The following is a 14,547-nucleotide window of genomic DNA, read 5'->3' on the forward strand; positions in this document are numbered from 1 at the left end:
AATTGTTTTTTTTTATATTGTGTGAGGTAGAACTCATTTCTAGCTTACTTTCCACCTTTTCTTTCTTTCTTCTCTTTTCTTTCTTTCTCCTCTTTTCTTTCTTTCTTACTCTCTCTAAAAATATGATTACTGAACTGACTCAGCACTATTTATTGAAAAGACTGTCCTCTCCCACTCTCCCACACGGCCACCTTTGTTTTTGGGCTCTATTCTGCTGCAGTTGATTCACCTGAATACCTCTGCATCTTCATCATTTTGCTTTCTTTTTCCATGAAATTTTAATCTTCATTTATTTTAGGGAAGTTATCTTCTATATTATATCTTGACTTTTTACATTTCTTTTGTTTTATTCTCCAACTCAGGGATGTCAATTTTCCCCATACTGAGACCCCGTCTTCTGCTGGGCAAACCTCTCATTTTCTCTTTGTTCTTATTCTTTGGTCTTTCTCCTCTATATAATGTGTAACTCTTTCAAGTTTGCCCTTCCTTTGCCCGAGTGCAGTTCCTATTGAATTTATCGGTTCTGTGCATGTTATTAAGTCTGCAATCTCCCTCCTCCCCTTTTTATTGTCCTCTCACCCCATCTTCACTCTCGTTTCATAAAGTTCATGTTCTTTTTAACATCTTTGATAAAATAAAGCATTTATTTTTCTGTTTCTTTAATGCAACATCTTCCAAAATAGATTATTTATGTCTCTTATCTGCTGTGTTTCTTTTTTGTTTTATGTGGCTACCATTTTTTTCATTTATTTCATTCATTATTGTTTATGGCAAAAGCTCTACCTGGATTTCTGTGCCTAAATATAATGTGCATAGTCTCCCATGTCATCTGGGCCCACTGGTGACCTTCCTTCACTGAGCATGGGGAAGGCAATGGATCTGGGTCTAGGGACAGTCATAATCACTTATCTTATCTGTCAACATAATTATGTAAAATCTCAAATTTAGAGTTCACTCCACATTATCAAGAGCATATAGCCCTTCAGAAACACATTTGAGTTGGGACGGCAGACGAATGGACATGAACAGGCTTCCTGGAAAGTGCCCTGACAACCACCCCTGTTCACACTCAAGCCAGCAGACAACCTGGCAACCTTCACCCCTTGAACCTGCTTGGGGAAGTTCAGGGGCAGGCACAGGCTCTGAAAGGACATTGTTTATCCAGCTGGGGTAATAAATTCTCCCAGAGCACTGAGACATATTAACAGAGAATAAGTGTTGACATCTATTATCCTCCCAGAAGAGTTTTCTAACATTGCACTATAGATATAAACAGGGAAAAGGCCTTGTTAGATGTGAAATAACTCTTTTCTGTCAAGGGTTGTTTGGCTTGAACTAAAAAGGAAAAATGGTTCCTTAAATTAAACTCAATTCTATGTGGTGAAAAGGTGGGTTTTGTCTTTGAAGTACTGCTTAAGTAGTATAGAATTTAATCTAATCATCAAGAAAATAACTCCAATGGTGTAACCCATAGATGTTGTAATAAGCATATTGACAAAAAATAATCACCACCAACAACATCAACATCATCGTTATCCTACAAACTCAAGCAAAAACAAAACTTTTTCAAATGCAATTATTTTGACCAAAGAATTAATTTATTATTCTACAGTACTAATTATCTATAATTTATATTGTACTTTAAAGCATTTGAAGTTTTTATATGGTATTCAGAAAAGCAAGTAGACTATCAACAGTCTATAACACTTTCCCTCTGTTTTCATAATGACAGAAATCACTAACAAAGCTATGGTTTGTGTCTCTACAGTCTGTTCTTATGCTTTGGAATGTTCCCTCAGGAAAAAAAAAAACGAAGTTGATAACATACAATTCCGCAATATCCCTGGAGACATAGCAAGTACAAGTGTGAATAATATTGATTTGATACTAACTAGTCATATTAAAATTGACAAGTCATGTCACTCTGCTTTTATTAGCCTGAGCTTTACTTATGTGCCACAGATCACAAATGTGAGCCCCTTCAAGCAGACATTTCCTTTGGAACTTTGATTCAGCACCTGTAGGACTGAATCATCTTTATAATAACTTTAGGTAATAGGACCTTCCCACTGATGGTAGCAAAAAGTGTTGTTATTCAATATTTTAATACATACAATTATAGTAGTTTTTGTAACATCCAGAAAATTTCCATTTCAAATTATTTTAACAAACTCATACTCATGGCTTTGAATGCCATTGGAATTCTACTTTTAAGAGTCATAATAAGGGATTAACCCACCTTGGGGCGCCGCAATGAAGATTAGAGAGAAAAGAAGACCAACCAGACCAGGGTCAGAAACATGGCAATCATTTGTTTTACGATATTTTCTCCTATTTTAACTAATAATTCTACATCTCTTCCTTAAATGTAGGCTTTGCTTTCTCTTTACAGATGAATGACATATATGCACACACACACATTTTAGTAAAATAGTAGTCATTATTGTAGCTGTTGGGGTTACACGAGGCATATACTGATTCAAGAAAAAGGCGCCAAGATAAATGTTTTCAAATTGGGGTTACTCAGTTTCCATTCAGCCTAGATTTGCAGACAGAAGGCCTCCTACACACCTGGCACTGTACTGGAGGCCAGTGATGTAAAGATAAACATATCAGGGTTCCCAAGGAGCTTATAAGGCGAATGCCCCTGACGTGCATTTAGAGCATGTTTGCAACGAGTATAAACGACTGCAAAACATGAATGATAAGGACCAGGTGGGAGCGAGTGGAGCATGTACCCCATCTGCCATTGTGTGGCAGAGCCCCCAGCCTTCAATGACCAGGGAAAAGTGGGCCAGGACCCATGCTGACTCACCCTCGTAAGATATGGAGAAGTTGCTTGATGCCTCCCCAGATGCGAATTTCCACACTGGTTTCGGGGTCCTCACAAACCTGTACCAGGATCCACACAACACTCCAGAGCAGCTTCAGGTGGTCCGAGTGGAGCAGACTGAGGAGGACGGGGATCCCCTCATAGAGCTTCACCTGCTCTTTTACCTGGGGCTCAGCACAAAGGAGGCGCAGCAACTCCGCAGTCAGCCTGAGGGAGTGGGGAGAGCGAGGGTGAGACTCCCAAACAGTAGTGGGTTACAGACTTCACATTTTTTTAGACTGGAGCTCTCATCACTGCATGAAATATAACATTTTCTAAGTGACAGGTCAACATACATTTTCTGTGAAGGGCTGGCCCACAGCCAAATGTCTTCGGTTTTGCTGGCATATAGGCTCTGTCGCACCTACCCAACCATGCACGCCACAATGCGCAAAAGCAGCCAGAGACAACACATAAACACAAGTGGGCATGGCTGAGTCTCAGTAAATCTTTATTTTAGAAAACAGGCAGGGAGCCAAATTTAGCCCACAGGTCACAGCTTGCCGACTGCTGTTCTAGGTCCTATTCTCATTGTGTACCCGTAGGCCTGGCTAAAAACCTACTAACCAGCACATAGGTGTCAAGTACTTACAAGGGGACCTGCATTGTGTTCAAGGTGAAAGAAATATAGTCTTCAGAAGTTTACTCCTGGGTTGCAAACAAGACAAAATGGCGAACACACTACAATGTAGGGCAGTAACGTAAAAATAATGGTATTATAAAACATAAGGTTCAGCTGTGCTCTGAAACATAATGATGAACATTTCTTAGAACCACCTTAATCCCCATTATCACGCACTAAATACTCTCCCTGGGTGCTGGCATCCATTCCCATGGCTTCAAACACTCCCTCTGGCCTGGCAGTGTGGGTCTGGCCCAGGCAGCTCTCCCAACTCTGTAAGTTCCAGCCACATAGCTGTTCCACTGGTACTCACCCCACTGTGTCTAAACTCAAAGGCATTATTCTCCTCCCAAAATCAGCCCTTCCTCTTGTATCCCTGATCTCTATTCGTGATGCCACAGTCTTTTCAATTTTCCAAGCCAGAGGAGTGGGAATCATGCAAGACACTTCCTTCTCTTCCCCAACCTGCCACTGGCAATCAACAGCCTTCAGTGCCTCCATTTCCTGGGCAACTGCTGGGGTCAATTCTCTTGTAAGCTGCGTGGCTAACTCACCCCACTGTTCCTCCCACCATTCTTGTGGCACTTGATTATGCCCCTCTGTTATCTACCTCTCCAATATTCTCACTCCCATACTGCTTCAGAATTCCTTTCCCCTGAGCCAACTTTCTGTAGCTCCTCTTCCTCCCAAATTTGTACGCTGTGACATTCAGGACATATGTTCTTTGGTAAAAAGTATTCCTCACCTCCTCAAACTTTCTATACAACACGTTCCTCGTGTCCTAAGTGAATCTCATTATGTAGGTGTATTCCCCACCCCACAGTCTCCATACACTGCAATCAAAGCAATCTTCCTCCCTAATAAATTGGGTCATGCTTAAAATCTTTCTGTGAGTCCCTCCCTAATATTCATGATAAAAACTACACTCCTTACTTAGCACAAAGAGCCCACCAAGACTTGACAAATGGTGTCTTATTGCCTCAACTATAAAATATGTAATTCAGTAGGGTTACTGTGCAGATCAAATGGTGAACACACAAAAATGCTTAGAGCAGGGCCTGACCAAAATTAGCTATATTTTTATGTATCATTAAGTATCGAGTCTAGGTTTCCCTCCTGCACTCGCTGCCCCCGCTGCACCCAACCATGCCAGCTCCTCCAACACCTACCATTTCATGTGGGAGCATATTCTGTTTTCACGTGCTCCCTCCCTCTGCTGGATAACTCCTCCTTCCTTCTGGAAACTTGGCACACCCCCTTGGGGGTTCAGCTCCGTGCTCCAGAGCCTCCTGCATCCCCACTGACCACACTACGCACAGCGCTATGATGGAACCATTGATTTGTGTGTCTGTCCCCTCTCCTACACTAGACACCTGTATTTTATTCACCTTTGGTTTGCCAATACTTGTGCTGAGGTTGCCTGTTGGGTGAATGGGTGCAGATAGCCCACTCTAGAAGTATAGTTCGCAAAAGAATGTTAAAATGGCTTTAAGAGAGAATCCAGAGGGATGTACAATGAACTAAGTGTCTAAGTTTCATTACTTAACTTTCTGTTATCTATTTTGCCTCTTTTGAAAATTATTTACTCAACTAAATATCAAGTGATGTTGGCTGCAGCTCTAAAAGCAGACTACCAACTATTGGTATACAGTAATCCTTTAGAACAATATGTAGTTCAATTGAAAATTATTTCATTTTACTCTAGATTTTGCTTTGTCATAAAAATAGGTCATGAAAGAAGTCAATACCTATCTTAAGCAAAATAAATTTCGGCAATTAATCATTTATTCAACACACAATCTGAAATTACTAAAAATAGAGTCACTTCAGAGTTTCTTTCCTTAAAGAGACAAATGTAAATAAATGCAATAAACAAAAGTATTAAAGATATGATCATAAGATTTATACAAGTTAATTCTATGCCCAGATCTAGAAGTAATTCAGGACCAAAGAAAGATAAATTGATACACCATTTTGCTCTACTTTCTTTATATAAACTTCAATAGAAAATAAACGCCAAGCTGACTCATGATATTCAGTTAACAATGTAAATAACATGACATAATAAAAAATAATAATCACTTTCATCAAATATAAGACATTGTCTCTTTCCCTGTTAGCAATCCTACCTTTTGGAAAGTAAGTCATATTCATGTAAAATCATCAGCAAATTTTCTACAACGTTGAGTTCACTAATCTTCTCCCTGCATTCTGGGCTATAAATTGAAAACTATTAGAAACTACTAAAAACACAGCTTACCATATTCACTTATTTAATATCCTAGCTCTCCTATTATCTCAAGAAGAGAAACAAAATGCAATATAGCTTCATATGGCAAGGCGACATCAAATTCCAACATTCAATAAACATATGTCATAGATTTATTTAATGACAGTATGATGATAACATTAATTCCCTTTCTGCAAAGGGAATCATGCTGTTCACCAAAAAAAGTAATGATCAGCACTGTTCAGGAAAGCTAAAAATGTAAATGAAGTATATGTCCTTTGACAGATGAATGGATAGAGCAAATGTGATATATACTATTGAATATTACTCAGCCATTAAAAAAAAACATGGATGAACCTGAAGGACATTATGCTAAGTGAAAAGAGCCAGACAGAGAAAGGCAAATACTCTATGGTATCACTTATATGTGGAATCTAAAAACAGCGACAAAACAAAACAAAACTGATTACATTGAAACAGAGAATAGAATAGTGGATGTTTGTCAGGGTCTGGGAAGAAGGGAAAATGGAAAGATATAGGTTAAAGTAGAGTCTAAACTTGCAGTTGTAAGAATGAATACTGAGGGTCTAATGTACAGCACAGTGACTGTAGTTAGTAATATGGTATTGTGGGCTTGAAAGTTGCTGAGAGATCTGTGTTCTTGTCACGCACACACACATTAACTATGTGAGGTGACAGATGTATGAATCATCTTGATCTTGGTAATATTCCACAATGTATATCAAATCAGCATGTTGTACACTTTAAATACACACACTTACATTGGTCAATTATTTCCTATAAAGTTGGAGAAAAACTCAAAAACAAAAACGCAATGATCCAGTTATTGGATCATTACTTATATATTTAAAATAAAATATATATAAAGCTCTTTTATTTAAAGTAATCATGACATATATAAGAAGACAGGTGATCCAGATTTTTTCAGGGGTAAAAATGTTTGAAAATGTTTTGTGTGTTAAAATAAAATACACAGATACACAGCAAAGAATGAGAAAAGAAGGTGGGGGAGATTCAATTGTCAAAGAAATATTGTGGTAATTCTAAAAGTAGGAGTAAATGAGGGTTGGCTGAAAGATTAGGTAAATATTTCTGGTCAGGAAAAAAAATAAAATTTTAAACTGTGATTTGCCTTTTCAACAACTTAAATTCTAAAATGATGCTTTTCCATCCAGGACCCTCTTCCATATCTTAATGGTATGTCATGCTTATTTTCTAAGTAGATAACAAAGTAGAGAAACTAATCTATTTCACTTCTCTGCCACCTAAACTGCTATAGCAGCAGAACTGGAAAGTATATCAAAACACACTTACCTTTCAGCTAAACTGGCCAGAGCCAGAAGGGCTCCCAGCAGAACATTAGTATCTCGGGCACCGAGTAAATTTACTAATGTCTGAAAAAAGGAAGTAAAAGAGTTTAATTACATAAGTACTACAAGCTTCTCAAACAGTGAAATGTCTCCTTGTAAAGATCTTAGAGGTTTGACCCCAAAAAGAGTTCTGTTAAACACTCACAATATCCACTTCTTTACAAAGGACAGGTGTAGATCCCCTCCTTACTTTGAAACTCTTCACACTAGTGCCTTGTAACCCATTCTTTGCCCAGGACCAAAGGGGAAAGAGACCGAGCTACATGGCCAGCCTCGTTTTTACACTTCCCTCTATTTCCAAGTGCCCAAAAGGTGTGCTCTGCCTCTTCCGACCTCTCACCAAGCAGAAGTGGGGACACTAATGACATAAACTCTGGTCATAACTAACTACATATAATACCAGTCATTGAGAACACATTCTGAGTCAAGCATTGTATTAGGCACTTCCCAATTATGAAACTATTTTTCACCAAAATGTTGAAAACTATTATTTCCCCCCCAAACTAAGCAAGAGATGTCATCATTACCAAGCACTACATTTGGCCTTCAGATTTCCAATTAGTGTTGCAAGAGCATGAATCAATGCTTCTAGACATTATCGTAACTAACATGATTTAGCTATAAGTCTTCTAGAGCGTATCAGTTGACTTCTCTGAATGCCCATTAATGTCAGTTCATTTCTCTTCTCTCTACATTATTAGAACTCAGAGTCCCCCAAAAGTACCCACCCAAACATATTTCAGGCCAGAGCTGCAACAACTGCTGGATGATTTTTTGGTATCTGTCATGTAGATTTTTCTCTGTTATTATTTTATGTATTTTTTATGAAGGTATCATTAACTTTGTTTCTCTGGTCTTTTCCTCTTTTTCATCTCTCACTTTTTCTTTCCTCTCTCTGTCTTCTAACTTAATGTTTTCCAAATCTGTCACTGACATCCTTATCACAATTTTTGCCATATCCACTTAACACCTCAATGCTACTCAAAGATGATTTTTTCAATTTCATATATCGTGAAATATATGGCCATTTAAATAAAAAATGTTGAGCCGTATATCACCTAGAATCATCACCTATACAATGAGCAGCATCTTAGGCAACCTTGCTCTAATGTATGATGGAAGGTGACTTCCTGGGATATGAGAAATCAACAGATTATTGAAACTTGGTTCTAGGCAGCTACCATCTTGCTATAAATATATATTTAGTCTGTTTTGGTTAAATCTGCTTTCAACCATCTTGAAATGTACATTTGACCCATCGTCGGCAGCCGTCCGTCTCGAGAGACGATGGTGTAGCTTCTTAAGAGTCTATCTGCACCGCCGAGAATGGTTGTGCAGTCCGACTCGGGAGTGACACGGTATCTGTCTCCTCCCGTGTTGAATCGACATCTTGCGATGAAGCTACAGAACCTGGGCAGGGTGATATGGAGGGTCTGCTGTTGCCCATGCAGCAGACCCCCCCTCTCTTCGCAGCTGAAGGGTCCAAGGGAAAGACGGAGTCAATACAGCTTGGCTTCAGGTGCACCGCAGGAGTTGCCGGTGTTGACTACAACGTCAAACCGCCTTAGGGACTCCGGCTCCGGATTTTCTGTCGGGGTTTACTCCCTTAGCCTTTCCCCTGAAGAGGTATGCCGCAAGGCAGCGGAGGTTTTTTGGAGTCAGAGTTTTCCTTCTCTGATGTGCCCTGACTGGAAGATCGAACCAGCGACACTTAGCTCGCAGGCCGACGCTCAATCCACTGAGCCAAACCAGCCAGGGATATTTGACCCATATGCTCATATTATAGCACCTGGTTATAAAGTTGATCCATGTGAAATTAGCCTACAGACCATGGCAATTTCATATGGTTCAAACCAATATAACCCTGAAACTCATTTTTTAAAATAAAAATAAAAACCTCTCTTTTGAAATTGGAATGTATCAAACCCTATGAGATAGGTATCATTATTAACCCAACTTCGTAGATGGAAAGTAAATAACTTCTCACATTTTAACAGAAGTTCAATGACACAAAAAATATGTTTATCGAAATCTCCTGTTAGGGAAATCTGTCTTACATAAAGTAAGCATGCATTCAAAATCTTAAACATTAGCCCTGGATGGCGTGGCTCAGTTGGTTGGAGCATCATCCCATAAACCAAAAAGTCAAAAGTTTGATCCCTGGTCAGGGCATATGCCTAGGTTTTGAGTTCAGTCCCCTGTTGGGGCGCATGCAAGAGGCAACCAATTGCTATTTCTCTCTCACATCAATGTTTCTCTCCCCCTCTCACTCCCTCCCTTTTGCTCTTTAAGCATGTCCTCAAGTGAGGATTTAAAAAAATCTTAAATATTATATTGGATTTTTTAAGATAAGAGTTGTGATCTAAAAGTCTTCCTTCTGGTGCCATATGGAGTGTGTTTATATAAATTCATACACTGAATTTGTTTATATGTATATACACACCTAAGGTTAGTTTATGTATAGCCAGGGTTTTTCAAGCAACATATAAATTATGCAATAAATTTAGTTGGTATTAAGTGACATAGAAAAAATAGTTTCAGTAAACTCTATAATTGCTCCTTGGGCTGTTAAAGAATAAAAATGATTAGCAGAGATTTACAACTGGAGGGTCGGTTAACAGATGTGTGAATTATAATTTCATGGGAATTGACCACAAGGGCTCTGACCCCCACCCAGCTTGTGAACCTTTGCAACGTGGAGCTTAAGTGTTAACTCCTCCCAAGACCACTCACCTTGTGGGCTCCGCTTGTGGTGACCCATTCTCTTTGGTCTTTGACAGCAGCAAGTTTTTGAAAAATATCTATAAAGGAAGGAAATAACTCAAAGAGGGATTCGGAACTTAAAGAGGTCAGTACTCCTAGAACTTCAGGTCTGAAGTCTTGACAGGCAAGTGGAGAAAGAGCAAATGGGAAAAGAGATAACACAGAAGGAACAATGGAGGGAGGAGGAACAGGGCTGTTTTTGAATTCAAGCATTACTTCTCAAGCTCAGCTAGTATTTATTGTATAATACTATTATAATAATGAAATAAGGGAGATAGCAAAAAGGGAAGTCTTTCCTTCCACATGAAGTTAAATGAGGCTCTTAACATCATTACAAGTTCAAAGTGAAACCTGTTTTTTAAAAATCCTCCCTATAAAGATTTCAGCTGTATAAAGAGGAGAGGGAAAGCCAGCGGCTGTGATAGACCTAGCAAGCTCCTCAGCTGAGGGAAACAGTTGTTTGCAAAGGACATCCCTGGTGCCTAGAGCTGCCACCAACCCTCCTCTCCCTGAAACTGAGCATCAGTGTGCTGTCCTGTAAACAAACGGGAGAAATCAGCCTGTCCACAAACAAAGGGGGTTAGGTGCCACAACAGCAGGGGGTCTCTGGCTCACTAAACCTGAAGAGGATGGTAGGTGGGGCTGGGAAGAGCCTCCAAAGAGAGAAGATTGAGTGACCAGAGACTAGGTCACCCACGCAGACCAATATTTTCACGTTATTGTCAGCATATTAGGGTTGTTTTTATGTTCTAGATGTTCCAAATTTTTTTGAGGTAGGCATCATTATTAACTTTATAGATGAAAACGGAATAGCCTCTGACATTTTAACAGGTACTAAAGAAGCAAAAAGATATGTTTACCAAAATCTGCTGTTATGGTAGTCTCTCTCGAATTAAATAAAGAAAGCTTGTGCTCAATGAAAATCTTCTTAAACTTGATATTGGGCTTTTCAAGGCAATAGTTGTGAACTAAGTCTTCCTTCTGGGCATATTTTGGCACTGATTATAACAATTGGCATAGAATATCAACACATAACTGTGCGTGGAAACACTTATAAATATTCAAAGTATCCCTTTTCCTGCTGCAAACACCACACTGCTTATTCTAGCAAGTCCAGAGAGTTGGCTGTGTCCCTCCAAAACGTTTTGGCTTACATGTCATGTTGACCAGCTTGTCCACACTGTGCTGCTCTTCGCCATAGCCAAGGTACTCGTTGGCCACAATCTCCATGTACTGCAGGAGGGACCAAACCGACAAGCAAGTCAGAAGACGGGACACCAAAAGCACATAAGCAAGTGACAAGATTGTGCATGTCTAAAAATGACCTGTAGGGGGCGCGACAGATTCACCAAATAATAGTGCTTCTGGGCCCATTTCACTCAAATGCAAAAAGTTACTTGAGTTTCTGGATTCTTTGCATTCTCTTGCATGCCCTGAAGTTGAGCGAGGGTCTATGTAAAAACTGTGTAAACTCTTAAAAGTCCCCAAAATAATCTGTAAATTAATAAGTAGGTAGTGTAATTCAGTCTCCAAGTATAAGATACAAATAAGAAGCATAATATATAGTACATACATTTATTCAATGTAACTTTTAAGTAGAATTTTTACAACAGATATGTTTTGTTGATCTTATATCTTATAATATCCAAATTTATAGCTAACCAGCTAACAAGCGATAGTATAAATCAGAATATGATGGGTATGGGGTAGTCTAATAATTCCTAGCTATGAATAACTGATAAAAAATAGGTTCTGAAAAACAAATTAATTTATGATATTATAATGGAAGTTAAAGTGGATAAGAATACCATTTACAACATAATTTTATGAAAGAGGCAAGTCTTCAACCAATTTTTTTATCTTAAAAACAAAAGCTAGATATGTTGTATCAATTTCCCAAGGATGAAAATATAATAAAATAAGATAGATTTAATATTAAATTGCCATTAAATTTAATCTTCCTTTAATAATTCAGCATGAGTTTGCGGGCCACAGGCTTACTATGACAACCATTCTTTCTGTACATGCTGTTGGTTTAGGAGAATGGACTGTGTCAATGCCATGTCATGTTTTATTAAATTAATAAACCCAAATATTTGATTAGCTCAGCATATATATACTTTCCCCTGCTTACTTTCCCTCAATAGTTACCAAAACAGAACAGTAAATGAAGATAAAAGCATTCCTCACATTCTCATTTATTTAAAAATTTAGTAATTTTTTTATGTGTGAGAAAGTCGTGAACAGCTTCATAACCAATACTTTCTCCCATCACTTGGTAAGTGCAAGGCTGAGGACTTAGGCCTGCCAGCCAAGGCCTATTTCTTTTCATTACTAACTAAAGACTTGTGACCTTTTACAGCGTCTTCTCCTTTCAACAGGCTGGGTAAAGTGAGCCTTTTAGCCTATTAGCATCATGGGTCCTGCCCTGCTCTGTGAGTATCCTGACTCACATACCTCACACTCTATTCCTCCCCTTGGTAGGCAGCCTAAGGTAAAAAAAATAAAAAATAAAAAAGCCATCTTCTGTCACATACCTACGTAATCCTGCCCAGAGCCATGGCACAAAATGGAAAGGCAAGACCGCAAAAGCAATCTTACCTGAGCTAGGTTTCCAATCCCACCCAAGGTATGAAGTGTTTCCTAATAAAACAAAAACAACAGAACATACATTAAAAATAAGGGCGGAGGGAGAAGTGTATTTTATATGCACTTTATTAAATCATGGGATTCGGAATTATTTTATGAAGACCCGCATTCTAACATAAATATGGAAAACTTCAATGCTTGTCATTCACACTACACTTAAGATAAACTGTTAATAAAAATGAAAGTTGCGTTGCAATTCAGAATATGTAGTTATGCTCAGAACTTCAGCCAAATTCCACATGTTTTCACTTCCTCCCAAGTCATCAAAAAATGTTAGAGCTGGAAACTGTTAGATGTCATTCCCTTCAACCTCTACCTGTTGCAGATTAGGAAAACCAAGACCCAGAAAGGTAAACCATTTCGCCTAAATGACAAGTAAAGACAAGAATCCAGAGTCACCAAATTCCCAGGACTTTTCCTCTAGATCTCTGCCTGGTGTGGTCCATGGACAAGCAGCATCAGCCTCACCTGGAAGCTGACCAGAAATGCGGGATATCCTACTCACCCCAGACCTGCTGATCACACTCTGAAGTTCAACAAGTTCCCCAGGTAATTCACATGCTGAGTAAAGTTGGAGAAGCCAGGCTGTAATAGACTAGAGTGCAGGGCTTCTCCTTAAAATGATGAGGCTAATGGTCTTTTTAAACCTGTGCTCTAAACCAATGTAAGGATTATCTTTGCAAAATGTCTACTGATACAGGTCTTTAAATCTAATTTGCAATAAGAAGGCATTTCATTACACTTCTGAAGCTGCCCTAAAAGTGCCAATTGGGGAAGAGAAGGAAAGGGACTAGCCCGAAAACTCTATGAATAGTAAATGCTCTCAGGTTATTCACACTGACATCTATTTTCAGGCCAGCATATTTCTGGTGGCCCTAACCTGTTTAATTAAAGCTGTATTGACATCTCTCTTCTCACCTGACCTGCTCACAAGGAAGTTATTTTAAACATAAATGTTAGCCGTTGTTCCAATTCTGGGAAACGCAGGGGGGCAAGTACATGGGTGTGAGAGAGAACAATGCAGTCCCACCGGGAAGCCGGCTGAGTGAGCAGGCCAGGCGAAGTGCTCCAGGCCTCCTGGGTCAGGGCTTCCTTATTCTGTGCGAAGTGAATTTGGAAACACTAAACATATCCACGTTTAAATTAAGAATGAAGGGACATTTATAACTCAATTAAAAATAGTTCTATGCCTACCTACTAACTAGAATTCTCACCATTGCTCCTCAATCTAGAAAAGCTATAACTAAAGATCATAAGAACATTTTATACATTATCCCTAGTTATGGCAGGATATTTTAGACATATAAAAATAAAAATAACATTTTAAAACTATTCATCTTTTTCTACAAATATTTTTTTCATTATTATTATGTAAAACTCCTGGGTTAGGCTCTGAAGAGGACACATGTGCAGATGACCGAGGTCTATTAGGAAGCATAAGGTATGGATAGATCTACAAACAATGGGAATTTAAAGCAGAATTTGGTCAGTGTTACAAGAAACTCATACATGAAGTGCTATAATACCCCAGAGAAGGGGCACGTTATATACCCTGCTGAAAGGAGACTAAGAAAAATTTCATAAGGGTGATGGCCTCAGGTGGGCTGAGTGGGCAGATCTGTTGAGAAATAATGGGGGAAGAGGGGAAGATAAAGGAGATTCCAAGCAAAGAGAACAGTGAGCTCAGAGCTGCCTAGAAGTTGCATGGAAAAAACATCGAGATGTTCTATAACTCTGCAAAGCACTTCCATAACTCCATGGAGGCCATTATTGGGAATAACGTTAGAAAAGCAGAATGGGATTCCACTGCGGGAGGATTTAGACAGAGCCTGAATTTGAACTTTATCATGCAGACCTTGAAACCCAGTGACAATGTGAGAACAAGGGACTGATCAGAATCAGTTGTAAGGACTTCCCTCTAGTCTTAGAATGAACTGGGGAGGCAAAGTGTCAACTGGAAGCCCAATTGGTTGGCAGTGGCAGTAGGAAGGCAGATGGAGAGATAGGGATAGTCTTTCAA

General features: G+C 39.1%; 1 protein-coding gene across 8 annotated transcripts in view; it reads right to left on the reverse strand.

Annotated features, from left to right (window-relative positions):
- NEK10 (NIMA related kinase 10) overlaps window positions 1-14,547 on the reverse strand; it is a 162,935-nt gene that overhangs the window by 107,360 nt on the left and 41,028 nt on the right. For all 8 annotated transcript variants that reach the window (XM_090284408.1, XM_090284406.1, XM_090284404.1 and 5 more), the window contains exons 7-12: window positions 12,480-12,521; window positions 11,033-11,111; window positions 9,849-9,916; window positions 7,060-7,139; window positions 5,624-5,710; window positions 2,816-3,040 (exon numbers count right to left, since the gene is read on the reverse strand). In XM_090284408.1, coding sequence (XP_090140534.1) covers window positions 2,816-3,040; window positions 5,624-5,710; window positions 7,060-7,139; window positions 9,849-9,916; window positions 11,033-11,111; window positions 12,480-12,521 — 581 coding nt within the window. The remainder of the gene's footprint in view (window positions 1-2,815; window positions 3,041-5,623; window positions 5,711-7,059; window positions 7,140-9,848; window positions 9,917-11,032; window positions 11,112-12,479; window positions 12,522-14,547) is intronic.

Source organism: Furipterus horrens, unplaced genomic scaffold (genome assembly GCF_987537825.1).
Source record: "Furipterus horrens unplaced genomic scaffold, mFurHor1.1.pri manual_scaffold_7, whole genome shotgun sequence".
Taxonomy (NCBI): Eukaryota; Metazoa; Chordata; class Mammalia; order Chiroptera; family Furipteridae; genus Furipterus; species Furipterus horrens.